Source organism: Etheostoma spectabile, chromosome 7 (genome assembly GCF_008692095.1).
Source record: "Etheostoma spectabile isolate EspeVRDwgs_2016 chromosome 7, UIUC_Espe_1.0, whole genome shotgun sequence".
NCBI classification, from domain to species: domain Eukaryota; kingdom Metazoa; phylum Chordata; class Actinopteri; order Perciformes; family Percidae; genus Etheostoma; species Etheostoma spectabile.
This window is the reverse complement of record NC_045739.1, coordinates 12,174,674-12,190,565: the sequence shown is the minus strand read 5'-3', so window position 1 is coordinate 12,190,565 and position 15,892 is coordinate 12,174,674. Positions and strand designations below refer to the sequence as shown.

Genomic DNA, 15,892 nt, shown 5'->3' with positions numbered 1-15,892 from the left:
ATATATATATATATATATATATATCACTACTGCCCTCTTCTCGCTTTTCCTGGCTCCCTCCATTTCTTCCTCCTCTACACCATCCCTGGAAGTCATTTACAAGATAACATGAATGAAAATATCCATCAGTGCTATTGTGTGATCTGTGAGCAACACAGTTTGTGTCTGTGTATGTGTGTGTGTGTGTTGAGAAAGGCAGAGAAAAGCGGGTGGAGGAAAAGGGAGCAAAAAGCAGGGAGTGGGGGGAGGGCAGAGAACAAAAGAGACTAATCTGAATGAGATGACATGTTTCAGAGGAGTCAAATCGGGGGAATTAGGGTTTAGTGTGCCTTCACCTCGTCGGCACATTCATTTAGAGGGGCCAGATCTCCGTGTCTACACCCCAGAGCACACCAACAGGCATAAAGAACAGACAGCGAGAGTGAAAAAGATAGGTGGTGGAAAAAAATGAGACAGGGATCTAGCTTACTCATTCACAGACAGTCTATTCTCCGAACGTCAGAAGCACATTTTGAATTCATTCCGGGCACTAAAAATCAACTACCTCAAGGGCATTTTTCTGAGAGCAACTATAATGCTATTCTCAATGAATGTGAAAGCTAAAACCCAGTTAATGCTTCAGACTTTGCCGTTTGAACGAAAAGGAGGCAATGGAGCTTAGGGAGGTTGGGTGGGGTGAGGGGGCTTGCCGAAGCGGGCCACGCAGTTCCTCCAGGGTCTGCCGGGCTTGTTAAACATTCCTGCCATTTTGTGCATTTGGAAGTGGGTCTCCTTGCTCAAGTGGAGAAGTGGAAAGGAGAGGGGGGAACGGTTTAGCTGTGGTGGGGGTCTATGTGGGGGGAAGGGCAGTTTTTAAAGGGTTGAAGTGTGTGCTCGTTGGATGGATGGAGCCTTCACTGTTGGAGGGAGAACCACAGCAGGGCCTTTGTAGTAAAATGCTCTCACTCCCTCCACAGCCGTTAAATTTAACTTCTTCTACTCGCCTCCACCCTACAATCCACTCGAATGCAACGCCACCCAGACAGATCAAGAAAGTTCAATACTTTGACACGGGCAGATAATCATGAATCTTCTGAGCGCAGTTCCTCATACCCGAGCACTTCACTGAAACCTGATCCTGCCGGTTACTGTTTCTCCAATTATATTGTCACTGCTGAGTTCAAGCGACAGAGTATTCATTGTTATAACCCTGTGACATACACACACATATACACACACACAGCAATTTTCTCAGCTGTAGCTCATTGTTCAGCCAGCCATTCTCTTATGGCTGCCAAGCATGTCTAATCTAAAACACACGTAGTCTCAGCAAAAGAGCTGTGTCCTACTCTCTCTGTATCAAGCAAAAAAGATGCTGTTTAATTTGCTGCAGCATTTCAGCAGAGGGGAGGGGGCGTTCTTAGATAATATCAGCTTGGCGTTCTTTTACGAGCCACCAACAATGGAAAAGCCACATTGTGAACAATCATGTATGCCCATGGTTTTTAAACAGTGATGGGGGGGCTGTGGAATGAGAGCAGCTAAACACTGAAAGAATATGAGCATATTGTAGGATACAAGGCAGGCTTATTAAATCTAGAGAAATGTTTGTTTAAGTTGTGCTTGCAGGTGATGAGTGTTAGCCATGAGGCAGGATGCACCTGCATTGTTAAAAGTGGTGCTCGGCTCAAACTGGCAGAGCACACATGCGCAAACGCAAAAACACACAGCAGAGTAGAGTACAGCAATAGCAAAGCAACCCACATGAGGGTACTGATCCTCAAATTCAATAGCAAGGAATGCAATAATGTAACATGGGGGGGAAGAGGACAAGAGGGCCAAGAGAGACAGAGAGCTTGGTATAAAAAGTGAGACTGGTGTCATTACTGATCCAGCACCGACCGCAGCCTCTGCGAACAAGACCAGCTGATGACCAAGGGCGCCTTGTGCCACTTCCTGCAGGGCTGTCCCAGTAGGGTTACGTAACAGGTAGAGAAGGCCTGGAGGCACACAGACACTTTGCTTCTTTCCCCAATTTTCCTTCCTCTCTCCTCATCCACAAGCCCAACAACTCCCCCATTCTTCTCACTGGAAAAGCAGTGGGAAATACCTGGCAACCGATACCATCGGGTCTCTACAATAGGGCAGGCCTACAGCTGATTGAGCTCCTAGGGGAGAACAGAGGCTCTTTGACAACACCCCCCATCCCTCTCGGCTAGCCCACGCTTTCTCATTTAGTAGTCGGCAGGTGGTTGGATTTCACTAAAAAGCCCTTTTCCCAGAGTCTCTAGCGTGGGGAGAGATGGGAGAACAGAATTTTTTTTTTTTTTCTTTTTTTTTTTAAATGGATCTGTTCAGTTAGCGACAGGCTACAGATTCACACTGCTATGTTCCAATATGAGAGGAGTCAAAGGGCTGGTCCCTTATGTCAACTTAACTGGTAACCGCAAACTGATCGACAGCTAGCCTTTATAGTGCATGGGATGGGCTGTGTTAAATAATGTTAAAAAATGTTAATTAATCTCTAGCCTAGGATGTATTGGCTCGCTACAATAACTGATCCAACACATACTTCATCACATTACATTGGGTTCTCAAGAGGATCTGTACTGAAAACAGAATTCACATGTGTTGTGTTCTTATGAAGTATAATAATAATAATTTTAATAATATTACTAATTGTAATATTACACAATTGTTTGGTAACGCGAATTTAGATAGATGGAATTTTACGGTAGATAACTTACATTCTGACAGTTAGTCAGGAGCCTTAGTGAAATTCTATTGTGCAAAAAGTCACTTGTATTATTAAGTTTAAAACGTATAACTGAAGTGTCTATGAAATTGTGTTCTAATGTGAATCTACCACACCTTTGAATACCTGACGTGGTTATAATAAATGTCAGCATTTGCAACAATAAAGATATTGTGCATCATCAGAAGTAATAACAATATACATTATACACAACATGAAGTCAATTACAACTGCCATATATCCAAGAAAAAAATACAGAAGCTCTCTTAAACATAAAAGACATGACAGGTTTGTGTGACTCTGCCAACAGTTGGTTCTGCGATTGAAGAAAGGAAGAAGTGTGTGTGTGTGTGTGTGTGTGTGTGTGTGTGTCTCAAACATAACCCTGCTGCACAGTTTACTACTGTGTGTGCACAAGACACATACAGTGACACACACATACTAACTCCCCAGGGTTCTGTGGTGGCTGTGGCAAGAAACGCCAGCTGTCCACATAAACAACTCCCCCAACACTCACACAAGGTGTTTTTTTTTTCCGACTAGCTTGCAACCTCTCTGTATTATTGGCTGCTCTAACTACACACTTTCTAAAAAGAAATGACTGAATCAAATTAAGTCTTGTCTTTATCGTCCAATAACCCCCTCCTGAAAAGTGGGTTGGCTGTGGCAGCCATGTTGTGTGGCATAAACTGAGGTAGAAGGGCAGAAGGAGTGGAGGGGGGCAGGTGGTTTCCATTAACTCTCGCCATTTTAGACAGAGCGGCCAGCCAGTCAGTTAGGAAGGAAGGAGACATGCTACGTCAGCCAGCCGCCTACAGCGCCAAGCAGAGTCCTGCTGCAGTGGAGCGAAGGGATGAGCAATGTGGATAGTACTCTGTGTGTGTGTTTTTTTGCAGGAGTGTGCTTGTCAGAGATAGGACCCGTGTCTATGACTGTTAAAAGCATGCTTTGTATATGTGTTAGCGTGTGCATGTCCTGTGTTACAGTTTTGAGTCTACAGGAATACTGGTTTAAGGTACTGTGTATGTGTGTGTACTGACAAGTATTTGGTGTGGCTCTGTGCTCCTAGGGTGTCTTCTATTGATCCCCCCGTGGCAGTGTATATAATCTCTAGAGAGAGGATCTATAATCTGGGGTGGGGGGTGTGGAGTATAGGCTCTGGAGGTGTCTGGCCAGGCCTGGGGAAGTGGTGAGAGCTCAGCCACAGGGCACAGATCAATTTGGATGTCTGTTTGCACTGCAGCAGGCTATTCACTCCGGCATCCAATCGTACCAATGGCCTGGGACAGAGTCCCCTGGCCACTACCAAAGACACACCCCTCCATTCTACAGTTAGCTGCAGGCCCACCTATTGGTCGATTGCACTTTTCCGTCCACCCTTCCCCATCCAAATGATGTGCAATAAGCCACCTGACCCCATCTTTAATGGATTGAAAGGCTGAGCAGAGACATTGGAAGGTGGCTGGAGATTGGGAGTTTACATTGACAGTTTCAATACTAGCTTACCTGTTATTTCTTATGTGATAACATGGGCCTGTATGTTTCTAAAGCTCCCCGTGACAAAAGCAATCAAACATTTTGTTCACAATTTCTTTTTGCGTTACTGCACAGCTTTCCATCACTGATGTCTTCCCGCTCCCTATGTCTGGGGCAGTGCAAATCCCTCTCCAGGGGTGGTTAGTTTTGCATATTGTGTGTCACTAGACAGCTATAAAGGGATTTAACATTTAGTAAAGCATAATCCATTGCAGGCTTTGTGCCTGCCTAAGCTGCACACATCAAATTTGATTGCAAGAAGGCTGCTACCAATGACCAAGCAGGAGGAAGAAAACATGCACTGTGTACACACAGGGTTTATCACTTGAACAATGAGCTGAAGGGACAGCAGGAGGTCAGTTGCTGAGGTGGAGGATCTTCTACGTTGACAATAGGAAGTAAATTACAAACTAGGGCACTGGTGCTGGGGCCACCCACCACCCTATCCTGGCTCATCCCTAATCTAAACCAATCTAACAGCTCCAGTCTATGTGGCGGGAGCAGGTTGTGACACTCGGGCCTGTTCTGGACCTGTCAAACAAATTGAAGGAGAAGACAGGAAACAAAAAAATTCCCTTTCAACCACAGACTGGCTGTTGTGAGCTCGGATGTGGAAATATAAATATTCGCCAGGGCTAATCCACTGAGACGGTTGACTTTGTTTATATGCCTTTTGAATGTTTCATTGATGTGACTGACTGCTTCCCCCCCCACCCCTCTCTACTCCCCCCACTCAGCATGGTTAACTATGAGACAAAGCGCCGGTGCTCTCTCTATTAAATATGAAATGCAGCGAAAAAAATGCTTCAATGGAGTCTGCTGCAGAGAGTTAAAAAGACAGCAATAAAGAGTGAGCAACACCACCAAGACTTGGGTTCAGTGTGACTGCTTGCTTGAGGACCTCCGCTGATACCAGTGCAGAGATAATTCAGCCAACAAGATTACCCAGCTTGATGGAAAAGTGTAGGGTGGGGAGGTCTGGCTGTTTCATTGCACCTACTTAAAGTTGTCTCTTTAGTAGTGTGTTAGTAGAGTGTTTGCGTGAATGTGTGCATGGGTATGAGAAGAAAATAACCTAACACACGGGCTGAAATTCCCTCCGTCTTCCTATTAAGTACCCAAGCAGTGTGGGCCAACCCACCACTACTTGACCTTTTGATAGCTGCTAGATAAACGAAAAGACACGGCTGCAATGATTTAGTTGCAAGGCTGATAAGACTGAGCAGTCAAATTAGAGCAGGCCACACACACACACAGACAGACACACACACACACACACACACACACACACACACACACACACACACACACACATACACACACACACACACCCACACACACGACAAGCCATCCAGGCTTATTTCCGACAGTGTGAGTTGAAATTGTCCCCTCTCATACAACCAATTTCTAAACAGTAGGTGAAAGAGAGGCCATGTTTACAGCTGCGGAAAAGGTGGGTTCTCTTTTTAGCCTCATACATCAGATGTAATAAAGGTGCTGTTCCACAGCTCAAACATATCTCCAGAATACTAGAGCACCTTTTAGCCCCAAAGGAGATAGCATACTTTCAGCGAGTTGGGATAAAAATCATTATTATGGCTGTCGTCCCTATCACGTCATCTAGTGAAGCACCACTTTGCTTTATTGACTTAGGCCAAGACAAAGCACAGAGTGGGTCAACTTGGAATTGATTGTATGATGCATTGGCCTCTAGCCTGAGGGAGTACGTCTGCTGTTATAGAGCTGCAACTCTGAAGAAACTGCAATCGCTCAGCAGCTTATTGCAACAGAGATGACGGTTTCCAAGAAATAAATCACTGAATAATTAAAAATATGATTTTCAGAAGACAGGCTCATGATTACCAGTAATGTGGGAAATTGATTAAGGGAGATTAACTTGTGTTTACTGCAATTGGTGACCAGGCAGGTAAGTGACATCCACCTGCTGACACAATTAGATTAGCTATTACTGGGACTTACCTCCAGGTCTGTAAACAACATCGTCTTCTGTGATGAAGGACGTGATTTCCCCGTTCTCTGTCCGCTCGTAGCGTGACTTCTTCTTAGGCGTCTTCTTCTTGCCCTTTTTGCCCCCATCCTCGGCCGTGCCGCTCCCTCCACCTGTGCTGCCATTTTCGTTGTCCTCATCCTCGCTGTGATCGCTCTCTGCATAGTTTTTGGCCCCGCCCTCCAGTGTGCAGCTGCGTCGGGGCCTTGAGCTCTCACTCTCACGGTCCCCCCGGTCCCCGTCCTGTCGGCGGGACTTGCCAGCCTCTCTCTTGTCCCGGTCCTTGTCTCTGTCTCTGTCCCGCTCTTTCTCCCTCTCCTTCTCTTTATCGGCCGTCATGATCCGCCACGTGCCTTCCTCAGTCCTCTCACGGCTGGGCCTCCGTGAAAGGTAGACTGTGAGCCTGGGCTTCAGTCTTCTGAATTTACCAGTCAAATCCAGGGAAAATTTGGCCACACCAACAACCCCAGTGTTTCAGAAAAGCTGTGGACAAGAGAAGAAGGACTATTAGCATAACTATATGTCAATAATGATTATTCTTCAAGTACAGTTCTTTTGTGCTGGAGAAGATTTTTTTTGTGGTGAGAAATACAAGATTAGTTCCTAGAGCTCAGGCAGCTGTGCTGACTCTTCTCAACATCACAGTAATGGTTGGCACTCCCCTCCATAATCATGTATACTCTGGAGAGCACTGAGTAGCTTTATCAAAGAACAGAGCCTTGTAGCTTCCTGCTCAAATGTACTTCCATTCTTTCAGACAGGCAGTAAAACAGAGTTATTTAGGGGTAAAAAAAAGTGAGGAAAGTCGTAACTGAATGAGCATAAAGTGGTAGTGCTGCATTGACGATGAGGCTGGCAGCCAATATAATTCCTCAGAGATAATGTGTCGAGGGGCTGTTCAGCACAAGACTCTTTGCAATGCCATGGGAGACACACAGCATAAAGCTCAATGACAGAGTTAACTGGCTAGCTTCTCTGCAGACCATCTGTGATTTTACTGATTTGTGTGTGTGTGTGTGTGTGTGTGTGTTTGTGTGTGTGTGTGTGTCTACATGACTGCGCTGGCTTACTGGACTGCACCCCACCCCAAGTCACAGCCCTGGCTGACAGTCACCACTGTGTTAATGTGAAGTGACAGCTCTGGAGGGAAGAACACAGCAATCTACTGGGTAAGGGAGGGGGAGAGAAGCTGAGCAAATCATTCGCCATGCTCAGTCCACTGCCATTTTCAGCTATCGTCATTCACTAAAAAGAAACCCAGCTACCACTTTCTCATGCCATAATGAAATCCTCCATAAACAGTGAAGTGGGCAAAGCTGAAGCAGCAGGTTGTCTGCACTACACTCCCCCTACACACTGCACCTACAAGGAGGCTTCTCATTTACTGCCAGTGTTTACCCCTCCACCCCCACTGAAACAAATTAACTAGAAATAGTTATTACAGCCCACAGAGGGATCAGACCAGGCAATCAGCACCAGTGTTACTATGGTGGTAATAGCAGGGTGGGAGAGGGAGTGAAAAAGGAGAAGGGGTAGAGATTGCGCACGGTAAAATAGACTTGGCTTTGAGTAAAAATTATGCAGCAAGTCTGCATGTAGACGTGCATTTATTAGAAGGGATAGAAAGAATGTGAAGAGTAAAAGGAAAGAGGGAGGTGGAAGGAAGGATTTTAGCAAGCACATACGCACACAGATACACGCACACACAATGCAGTGCGTTTGACAACGGCGCTCCTCAGCAGCGGGTGCTGTCATCTCGTGAGCAGACACCAACTGACAGGGCAGCTGCTCTTGTCGCCGGCTGCAACACAAACACCGGGCCTGATTAAACCGCAGCCTCGTCACAGCCCCATTAATCACCTAATGATGAGTTACCAAGGCGACCACTGGGCTGCCAGCATATACACACAAGAGCACATTAGTGCACACGCAGGATGCATGGGCTCAGGAGAGTTTTAACGTGCAGGGTCACACACACACACACACACACACACACACACACACACACACACACACACACACACACACACACACACACACACACACACACACACACACACACACACACACACACACACACACACACTATGGATACACACCTCCGTTGGTGTGCCAAGATACATACTGTGCTCCCTCCTGTGTCAATATCCAGCAGCATGTCTTGGAGGTGTGAGAAACATGAAAACATTGATGAAGGTACCATTTGATAGCACAGCTCTAATCCTGGGAGCTGCCAGAATCTGTGTATGAGCTAAGCACCTCTCTTCTCCTCTAATCAGTAACATAAGCCTCTTCCACTGAGAGCAACAAGGACCCTGAACTGTTGCAAATGGAGGGCTGGCCCATTCTCCTTTGATGTTGTGGGCAGCTATAAGCCTCTGTAAGTATCTTTACAATCTAGCTGCTATTAGTTTGCATCTGGATACACTTTACCAAACTGCTGCGTTCCAATTTCTGTATCACCAATTACCTTACAGACTTCAACATATCTCTATAAATTTAAAAAAAAATCCTCATACAGATATGCCTTTTAATTGTTTATAAACTTTACTAGTCAAATGTTTAAATGTCTATGTTGGGGGTGGCCTCTAGCTCACCCAGTAAGAGCGTTCACCCCATGTTGGCTGAGTCCTGCAGCGGTGCAGGGTTTGACCTGCTGCCCTTTACTGCGTGTGATCCCCCATCTCTCTCCCCCTTTCCAGTCTATGCACTATCACTATAATAAAGGGGAAAAGCCCCCCAAAAGCCAAAAAAGAGCAATTTAAAGTTTAACAAACGAGTGAGTGGAAAGGAATGAATCATTGTGAAGCAAAGTAGTAACACCGTGGCAATGAAAAGTCAAAATGCATAGATGGCAGACAGGGAGGAGGGAGAGAAAGTAAAACAGAGATAGAAAGGGAGGGGGAAGGCTCTCCACCTACAACCCAGGAAACAAAGTGCTTAGTAGAAAGCAGCACTGGCTGCCTGGCCGATGAATAACGCTACGACGGGGGCAGGTGAGGCTTGGAGCTATTACACATCAATCACAGGGCCAGGACCCCTTGAAAGATACCAGCTGTCTTAATGGAAAAGAGAAGGAGGGGGCAGTGGCTGGAGAGGGGTTGAGGGGGTCCCAGCCAATATCATCAAATCCACCATTCACATTACTGCAATTGAGTCAAGGGCTTGCAGCCAGTGGGACCCAGCTCAAATACATTTCTCTTTTCTGGGGCGGTTTAAATGAGACCTCTGGCTGAGAAACCACACAGTTTGTGGCTTGATTAACACATCATCCCCCACAATGGCCACACAGCAGGTTTCTGTTACTAAACACAGCTCTCTCGCTCTCTCTTTCTCTCTCTCTCTATCTCTCTCTCACAAACAGCCTTTTAAAAATCCATGTTTTATTCATTCCAATCACTCCCACATTTACCCAAATCCATGCTCATCTCTGCAGTTTTAATCAAAACCTGTCTAAGGATAAACATTCAAATGATCACGCTTTGCTTGAGTACCTATACAGCTGTAGGGTTTCTCTTTTTTTTATCCCACCAAATTTTAGTAATTGATTATCTTGGATTATAAATTTGCAAAAGCTGGAGATTTAGAATAAATGATAGAGAAACTAGAAATGTCTACATTTAAATGCAAAATAGAATCTAACAAGAATATAACCAGCACAGTGATCCACTCAGTTTTAGGAGAGAGAAAAGTCATAAATGGCATATTCAATTGGAGAATTATGAAGTAGCAAAATGTGATTGGCAAGGATTTAGGGCCGGCTTTGCAAAGGGATTGAATGAAATACTTGTATGAATACAGATTAGAGGAGAACAATGTTAGCATGAATATACACAGGCTTATTAACAATGGGGGCAACTCAAATTGATCCGAATAAACCAGGCAGATCCTCAGCAGTGCACGGATCCTTGCTGTGGTGATGTTGTGCTGCAGAAGGTTTTCGTCAGCTCCGATCCATTACTCAATGCGATCTAATCTAAGCTGCCTTCCAAGCCCCCTAGAAACAACAGCACAATGACAGGCTCAGCTGGAGGCAAGGTGTAGGCCACTTCGTAAGGGATTCTCTGTGGTCTCTGCACGCTGTCTGCTTTGTCTTACCTGGTGCAATCATAGCTTGCTTTATTCTCTGAGGCCCTCTCTGTTTTAGTTCACATTGGCAGGGCAAAGACACTTGTCTGCTCCACTTGTTTTTCAATTCACTGATGAGTAACCACATTTTTTTCCCTCTGCTAAAGCTGCACACACAGAGGCTCTATTTTTAGCCGGCATCCGGGGTTAGTTTAGTAGGTAAAAGCCATGCTCGAGAAAAGATAGCTTGGGGCTTTCCAACATCAACATTTAAACCTGCCTAGAGACTCCCATGGTAAATGCCAAAGCACTGCTGCACAAAAACAAATTCTCATGCAGAATGACACTGTGAGCAACAATAAACTATCACTGTCTAAAAACATTAAGACAATTTACAAAATCCCCCTGGGGCTAACAGTAGCATTGGTTACCTTCTTTCTGTTATACAAACCAATACCCACTAAGTCAAATATATTCTCTGTCCAACAGTCCACAGGTACTTTCAATCACAGACTTGAGGATCAGACTGTATGCTCCACAGGGTCTAAGCCTCTACTCCATCTCTAAAGGAAGGCTAAATCCTCATCTAGTCTCTGTGTGCTCTCTGCGAGGGCTCCAAATGGCCCTGACGGGACCGGTCCACAACCCAAGATGTCCATTATCTACAGGGTCTGTGAGCAGGCCTTCATTCCGAAGCCTAATACGAGTTACTTCAAGACCAGACACAGTCCCTCTCGGTCTGCCACGTTTGTCTGGCTGGAGCAAAGCTGAATGCCATTTCAGCAGCTCTGACTGCTTCACCAGGCATCATGTTTAGAACTGGCTCCATGAGACAAATGGCAGGGTTGTCCATTGTCACCCTTCCCCTTGTGCCTCAATGAGGGACTCTTGAGAAATGTAATCATGAGCAGGCCAGTAAAGGACCTCTCCCAATGTGTCATTGACAAGAAAAGCAGGAGAATGTGAGGTATGTGGCAGCAGAAAACACTATCATGAATGTGTCTCTTAATAGAGTTTCCCCTGTAGATCTGTGGGCCACCTTTTTTTGCCGTGTGAATAAAATACAAAATATGAAAGGATTTCTAGTGTCTTTCACCTCTGGAGAGGCACTGACAATTCAATTTTTTGGTGAATTACGCTGTTGTAATGGAAATTTACCCAAAGGTAAATCTGGGGTTAGAAAAGGTATAAATACACACTAGAAGCATTCAAGCCTCACTTGCACAAAAAAAATCTGTATCATATCATCAAACATGTATCTAAGCCAGACCAATAAAGCATTTAATAACAATAATTTATATATATGATTAATATATATACTTTAAAAATCCAAAAACGAGTTACAAAACAAACAGATTTCCTAACATTAGTTATTTGTAGTTACTTATGAGTTCTCACTAATATGATAATTTGTTTTATTATAACAGAACAGAGGAACATCAAAATATATTAAAGTTCTGATAAATAAAACGTATAACAATACAAACTTAAGATATGAAACAAAGTCCTTTGAACAAAAACACATTAACAAAAAAATAAATCAGTGTTGCCAACAGGAACGTTGTAGAGTGCCCTCTGGTGGACAAACTATTTAACGCCTACACTCATAAAATGGTTGACAGTCCGTTTTTATTTATATTTATTAGAATCATTTATTTGTCATTATAAATGATTAAGATGTATCAATATTTAAAAAATAATAATTTAAATCGGCCATTATAAATGCCGATATCGATAGATATATTGGTCGGGCTCAACATGTATCACTATAAAAAGGAAGCAGAGCTGTAGCCGGGGGAGGAGGATGTGAGTAACACATTTCCTTAATCCGACATATCGAAAAAAGATTTACTGGGAAAGAAAACAAAAAAGTGATTTTGTCATTTGTTAGAATGAAAGGACTCTTGAGATTTTAATATTTGAGCACTCAATCATGCATCACTTGCATTAATATTCTGCAATCAAACATCCCCACTCTTCCTCTCTACCTACGAGCTTAACGATCCTATCAGTCAGTTCAACTCCAACTGGTAGTCTAAACGAGCGTGGGTGAGAAGGAAATGTATTCATATGGCTGCCCTACATCCTCCAGCTACTCTAATCACTATGCCACACAGAGCGATGTGCCAACAGAGAGGAAAAACTAGCATAAATTGATTAGAGCGACGACAGATAAGACAGCTCTCAGTTTTTAGACTGACAGCACAGGCCGACAGGGGCACAGAGGGATGTCTCCAAGACCAGATACCAAAAACAAAGCCATTAGGTCAGCACACAAAACCATTATTCCACCTAAATTATTTAGCTATTTGGTGGCAAACTCTGCTCTATCCTTGAGCAGATGGTCGAGGGAGGAGGGAGGGAGGGAGGGGCAATGCTTCCATTCAATGGCTTATAATGATCCGAGCCAAAAAACACCTCCACCTCTAGATACTACAGGATGGTATTACCTCTAATTAGGGCTATTATTTTATATGCAAACGCCTCTCCTCTAACCACCCAACCAACCATCCCGATTGACTGCCATTACAAAATAAAATATAACAAAAGGATTCTACGCATAACAGCCCCCTTTGTCTGTTACCCTCCATGCTAATTTCAGCATTCTTGCATCCAGAGCTATAACTCACAAGTGAATGTGTAAGAACTGTAAATACGCTCTCCGCTTGGAGATGTGTTTGTTTAAGGAAAAGGACAGCTTAGAATGCAGTCAGCAAGGAAGGTGACTAGTAGTGGAAAATTCAGTGTAGCGTTCAGCCTTGTCATCCACCATCTCAGTCATGCAGGCCAGTGATCCTAGGTAAAAGCGGAAAGCACCCTCTGCAGTGCACAGAGGGAGAACAATACTATGAATCATGACTCTGTAAGGCTTCCATGCAGCTAGCCACGTTAAAGTCATAGACGGGGCTGTGTTGTTAATATCAATGTCTGACCAGCATGGTTTACTACCTGGACCACAAGCAAAAGCTTAGTTCTTAACCTAAAAATACATACCAGCTACAAAAGTTAACTATTTTCCAAAAACATTAGCAGCAGGGGGCTGGAACAACGGGCTTTTGGGAAAATATTATAAAAGGGGCTGGATATTACACAGTGTACTGTAGTGATCCACAGATTAACTCTGCCTGTTCATGTGTGAAATGGAGACTTGATCCCTGACTGATAGCGCGCTATGCCTCAAGCAAACACAAGCTGCATATTTTTCATCTTTCCAAACACCTAGTATCTGCAATATATTGGATTACACATTGCATCCTTCACTGTGCAACAACAATGGCACATTAAAAATACCGCCCGACACAACATAGCTCTGGCGGACTAAAGGCTTGTTGTCTTATTTAAACCGAAGGTGAAAGCAGCTGGCTGTGTGTGGCTGAGTTGCTGTGAATAAGCCTCAGATATTCTTGGAATGTTAATGTTAGGCTTTGACCATGGCAGTCTCACCGACTTCTCCTCTCATCACTGGGCCATTAATGACGATGAAAACACAATTTAGGACTGCCTGTGCCAGTAACAGACTCTTTTAGAATAGAAAGAATATCTCCGAAATTATATTCTTTCTTAATATTTAGTACTAATACCAACAGGAGACAAAAATAGTGCTAGAGTTACCGTTAATACGGCACTGAATTAACACAACGTTATAAGACACAATTGTTAACTAATCCCATGCTTGCATTGTGTTTAAACACACCATATGCTGGGCTCAAGCATAGAAAAGCAGCCTCTAGTGCTTCTGCCTTTGCAGTTGCTTAATGGAAATCTAGGAGGACAGCTTTGTGGAGCCTTGTTAAAATAGCTTCCCACTGCATCTGCAAGCTTATAAAAAGCCACTGAAAGCATATTCACTACAGTACTGCATTCATCTAAGTGTATACACATGTGTCAATCTAAAATGTGTAGGCCATTGACACGCACACTTCCAAGCACACAACATATATAAACAAAAAAAAAGCTGCTGCCGAGCAACTGTATTTGCAGTACAGGTCAGACTATGTGCTCAGCCAATAAATGGCTGGAGTGTAATGTGCTTTGACCTTCTATCTTTCTTTCAGCAGCTCCTTTCATATATTGCTGTCTCTCCTCATATATCGTTCGGGCAAATGGCGCCCTTCACCCTGCTCCCTCCTGTCCCCTCCTTAAAAGGCTGAAGGGACATCTTTGCCTTCTGTACTCAACTGACAGCCCTGGCAGATTTTTCACTAAGCACCAAGGGGAGGGGGAACAAGGTTCGTCGAGGGGAAATGCTGCAATGAATAATTATGTTTCATAACATGCCCCATCCCCCCAACCTTTATTAGCATCAAACAATAATTAATGGGGAACAAGGGGCACTGAATAGTCTGCTTTCCGCTTTCCAGAACAAGAAGGTCAATATGCCCTTCAACCCTTTTCACTCTGCTCCCCGTCAAAGCAGGAGACACCTCATCGCTCTAAAAACATGCTCTTAGCTTATTTATGATGCCAGTTGCTCTGCTGGAGAAAAGGCAGCATTCCTGCTACACTCAGCAAAACAGGCCAGATCACTTTACACAGCAGTTCTCTACTTACATCTCCACACCTCTTCTCAGCAGGCTAACTCAACAATTCAATAATGAATATTAAATGCCTCCTAATTGATGTCTATGGGAGTTGGAGGGGCTGAAAATATGGGCTATTGGACATGGGCTTGACTTAATTAAGTTTTTGTGTACGTAAAAAAAATAATCTCTGATCAGCAGGAGCAAAGCCAGTCCTGATCGAATTAGCTTTGCACTAAGAGCTCCATTGATCTTGGCACTCAACTGTGCAGATGAAACCCGGAAAGGCAGCTGGTAATCCAATAGCCGAGATGGGAAGTGCTTCAAGGACTCTGCTGTATTAACCCACCTATTTCCTACACAAAGAGGCAAGATGTTAGCGCACGGTACTCGCTGGACTGATTCGAAGCCACAAGGCCTTGGGAGTTCCAGTGAAATAAATAAAAGCAGCAGTGTGACCAAAAGCAAGGTACTTGAAAGCTGAAAGTAATTGCTTTAGCCATAGCTATCATGTAATGAGTCAATAGGATGAAACAAGCGGAGCCAAGATCAGTGTTTAAATGAGCTGTGTGGCAATATTCAATTCCTAATACATACTTTATAATCCCTGCCAAAAATCTGAACACAAGGCTGACATCAATTTAAAGGTGTTATTCACTCAAGTGTGAAAGTGTAAGGTTAGGAGAATCAATGTCGAGAAATCGGTCTTTACACTGTGATAACTTCATTGCAGTAAGCATTAATGCAAGCCTTTGCAATCAATTTTGCATGACACAAATGACATCAAACAAGAACCCAGAGGGCAGGGAGCATGTAAAATGAAACAGAGCAAAACTAAGGTAGTAAAGGGCAAAACATACATCTGTTTCGCTTGTGGAAATAGCTCCAGTGAAATGCGCCTGAATAGCATTGCTGTCGCGCATTAGCACTCTCTCACACAAGCACTAACGCGCGCACATACTAACGCACGCACACACTAACGTGTGCACACACACACACACACACACACACACACACACACACACA

At 44.1% G+C, this 15,892-nt stretch overlaps 1 protein-coding gene across 4 annotated transcripts in view; it reads right to left on the bottom strand.

Annotated features, from left to right (window-relative positions):
• rerea (arginine-glutamic acid dipeptide (RE) repeats a) overlaps window positions 1–15,892 on the bottom strand; it is a 143,514-nt gene that overhangs the window by 69,435 nt on the left and 58,187 nt on the right. For all 4 annotated transcript variants that reach the window (XM_032519994.1, XM_032519992.1, XM_032519993.1 and 1 more), the window contains one exon: window positions 6,251–6,761. In XM_032519994.1, coding sequence (XP_032375885.1) covers window positions 6,251–6,617 — 367 coding nt within the window. In that variant the 5' untranslated portion in view covers window positions 6,618–6,761. The remainder of the gene's footprint in view (window positions 1–6,250; window positions 6,762–15,892) is intronic.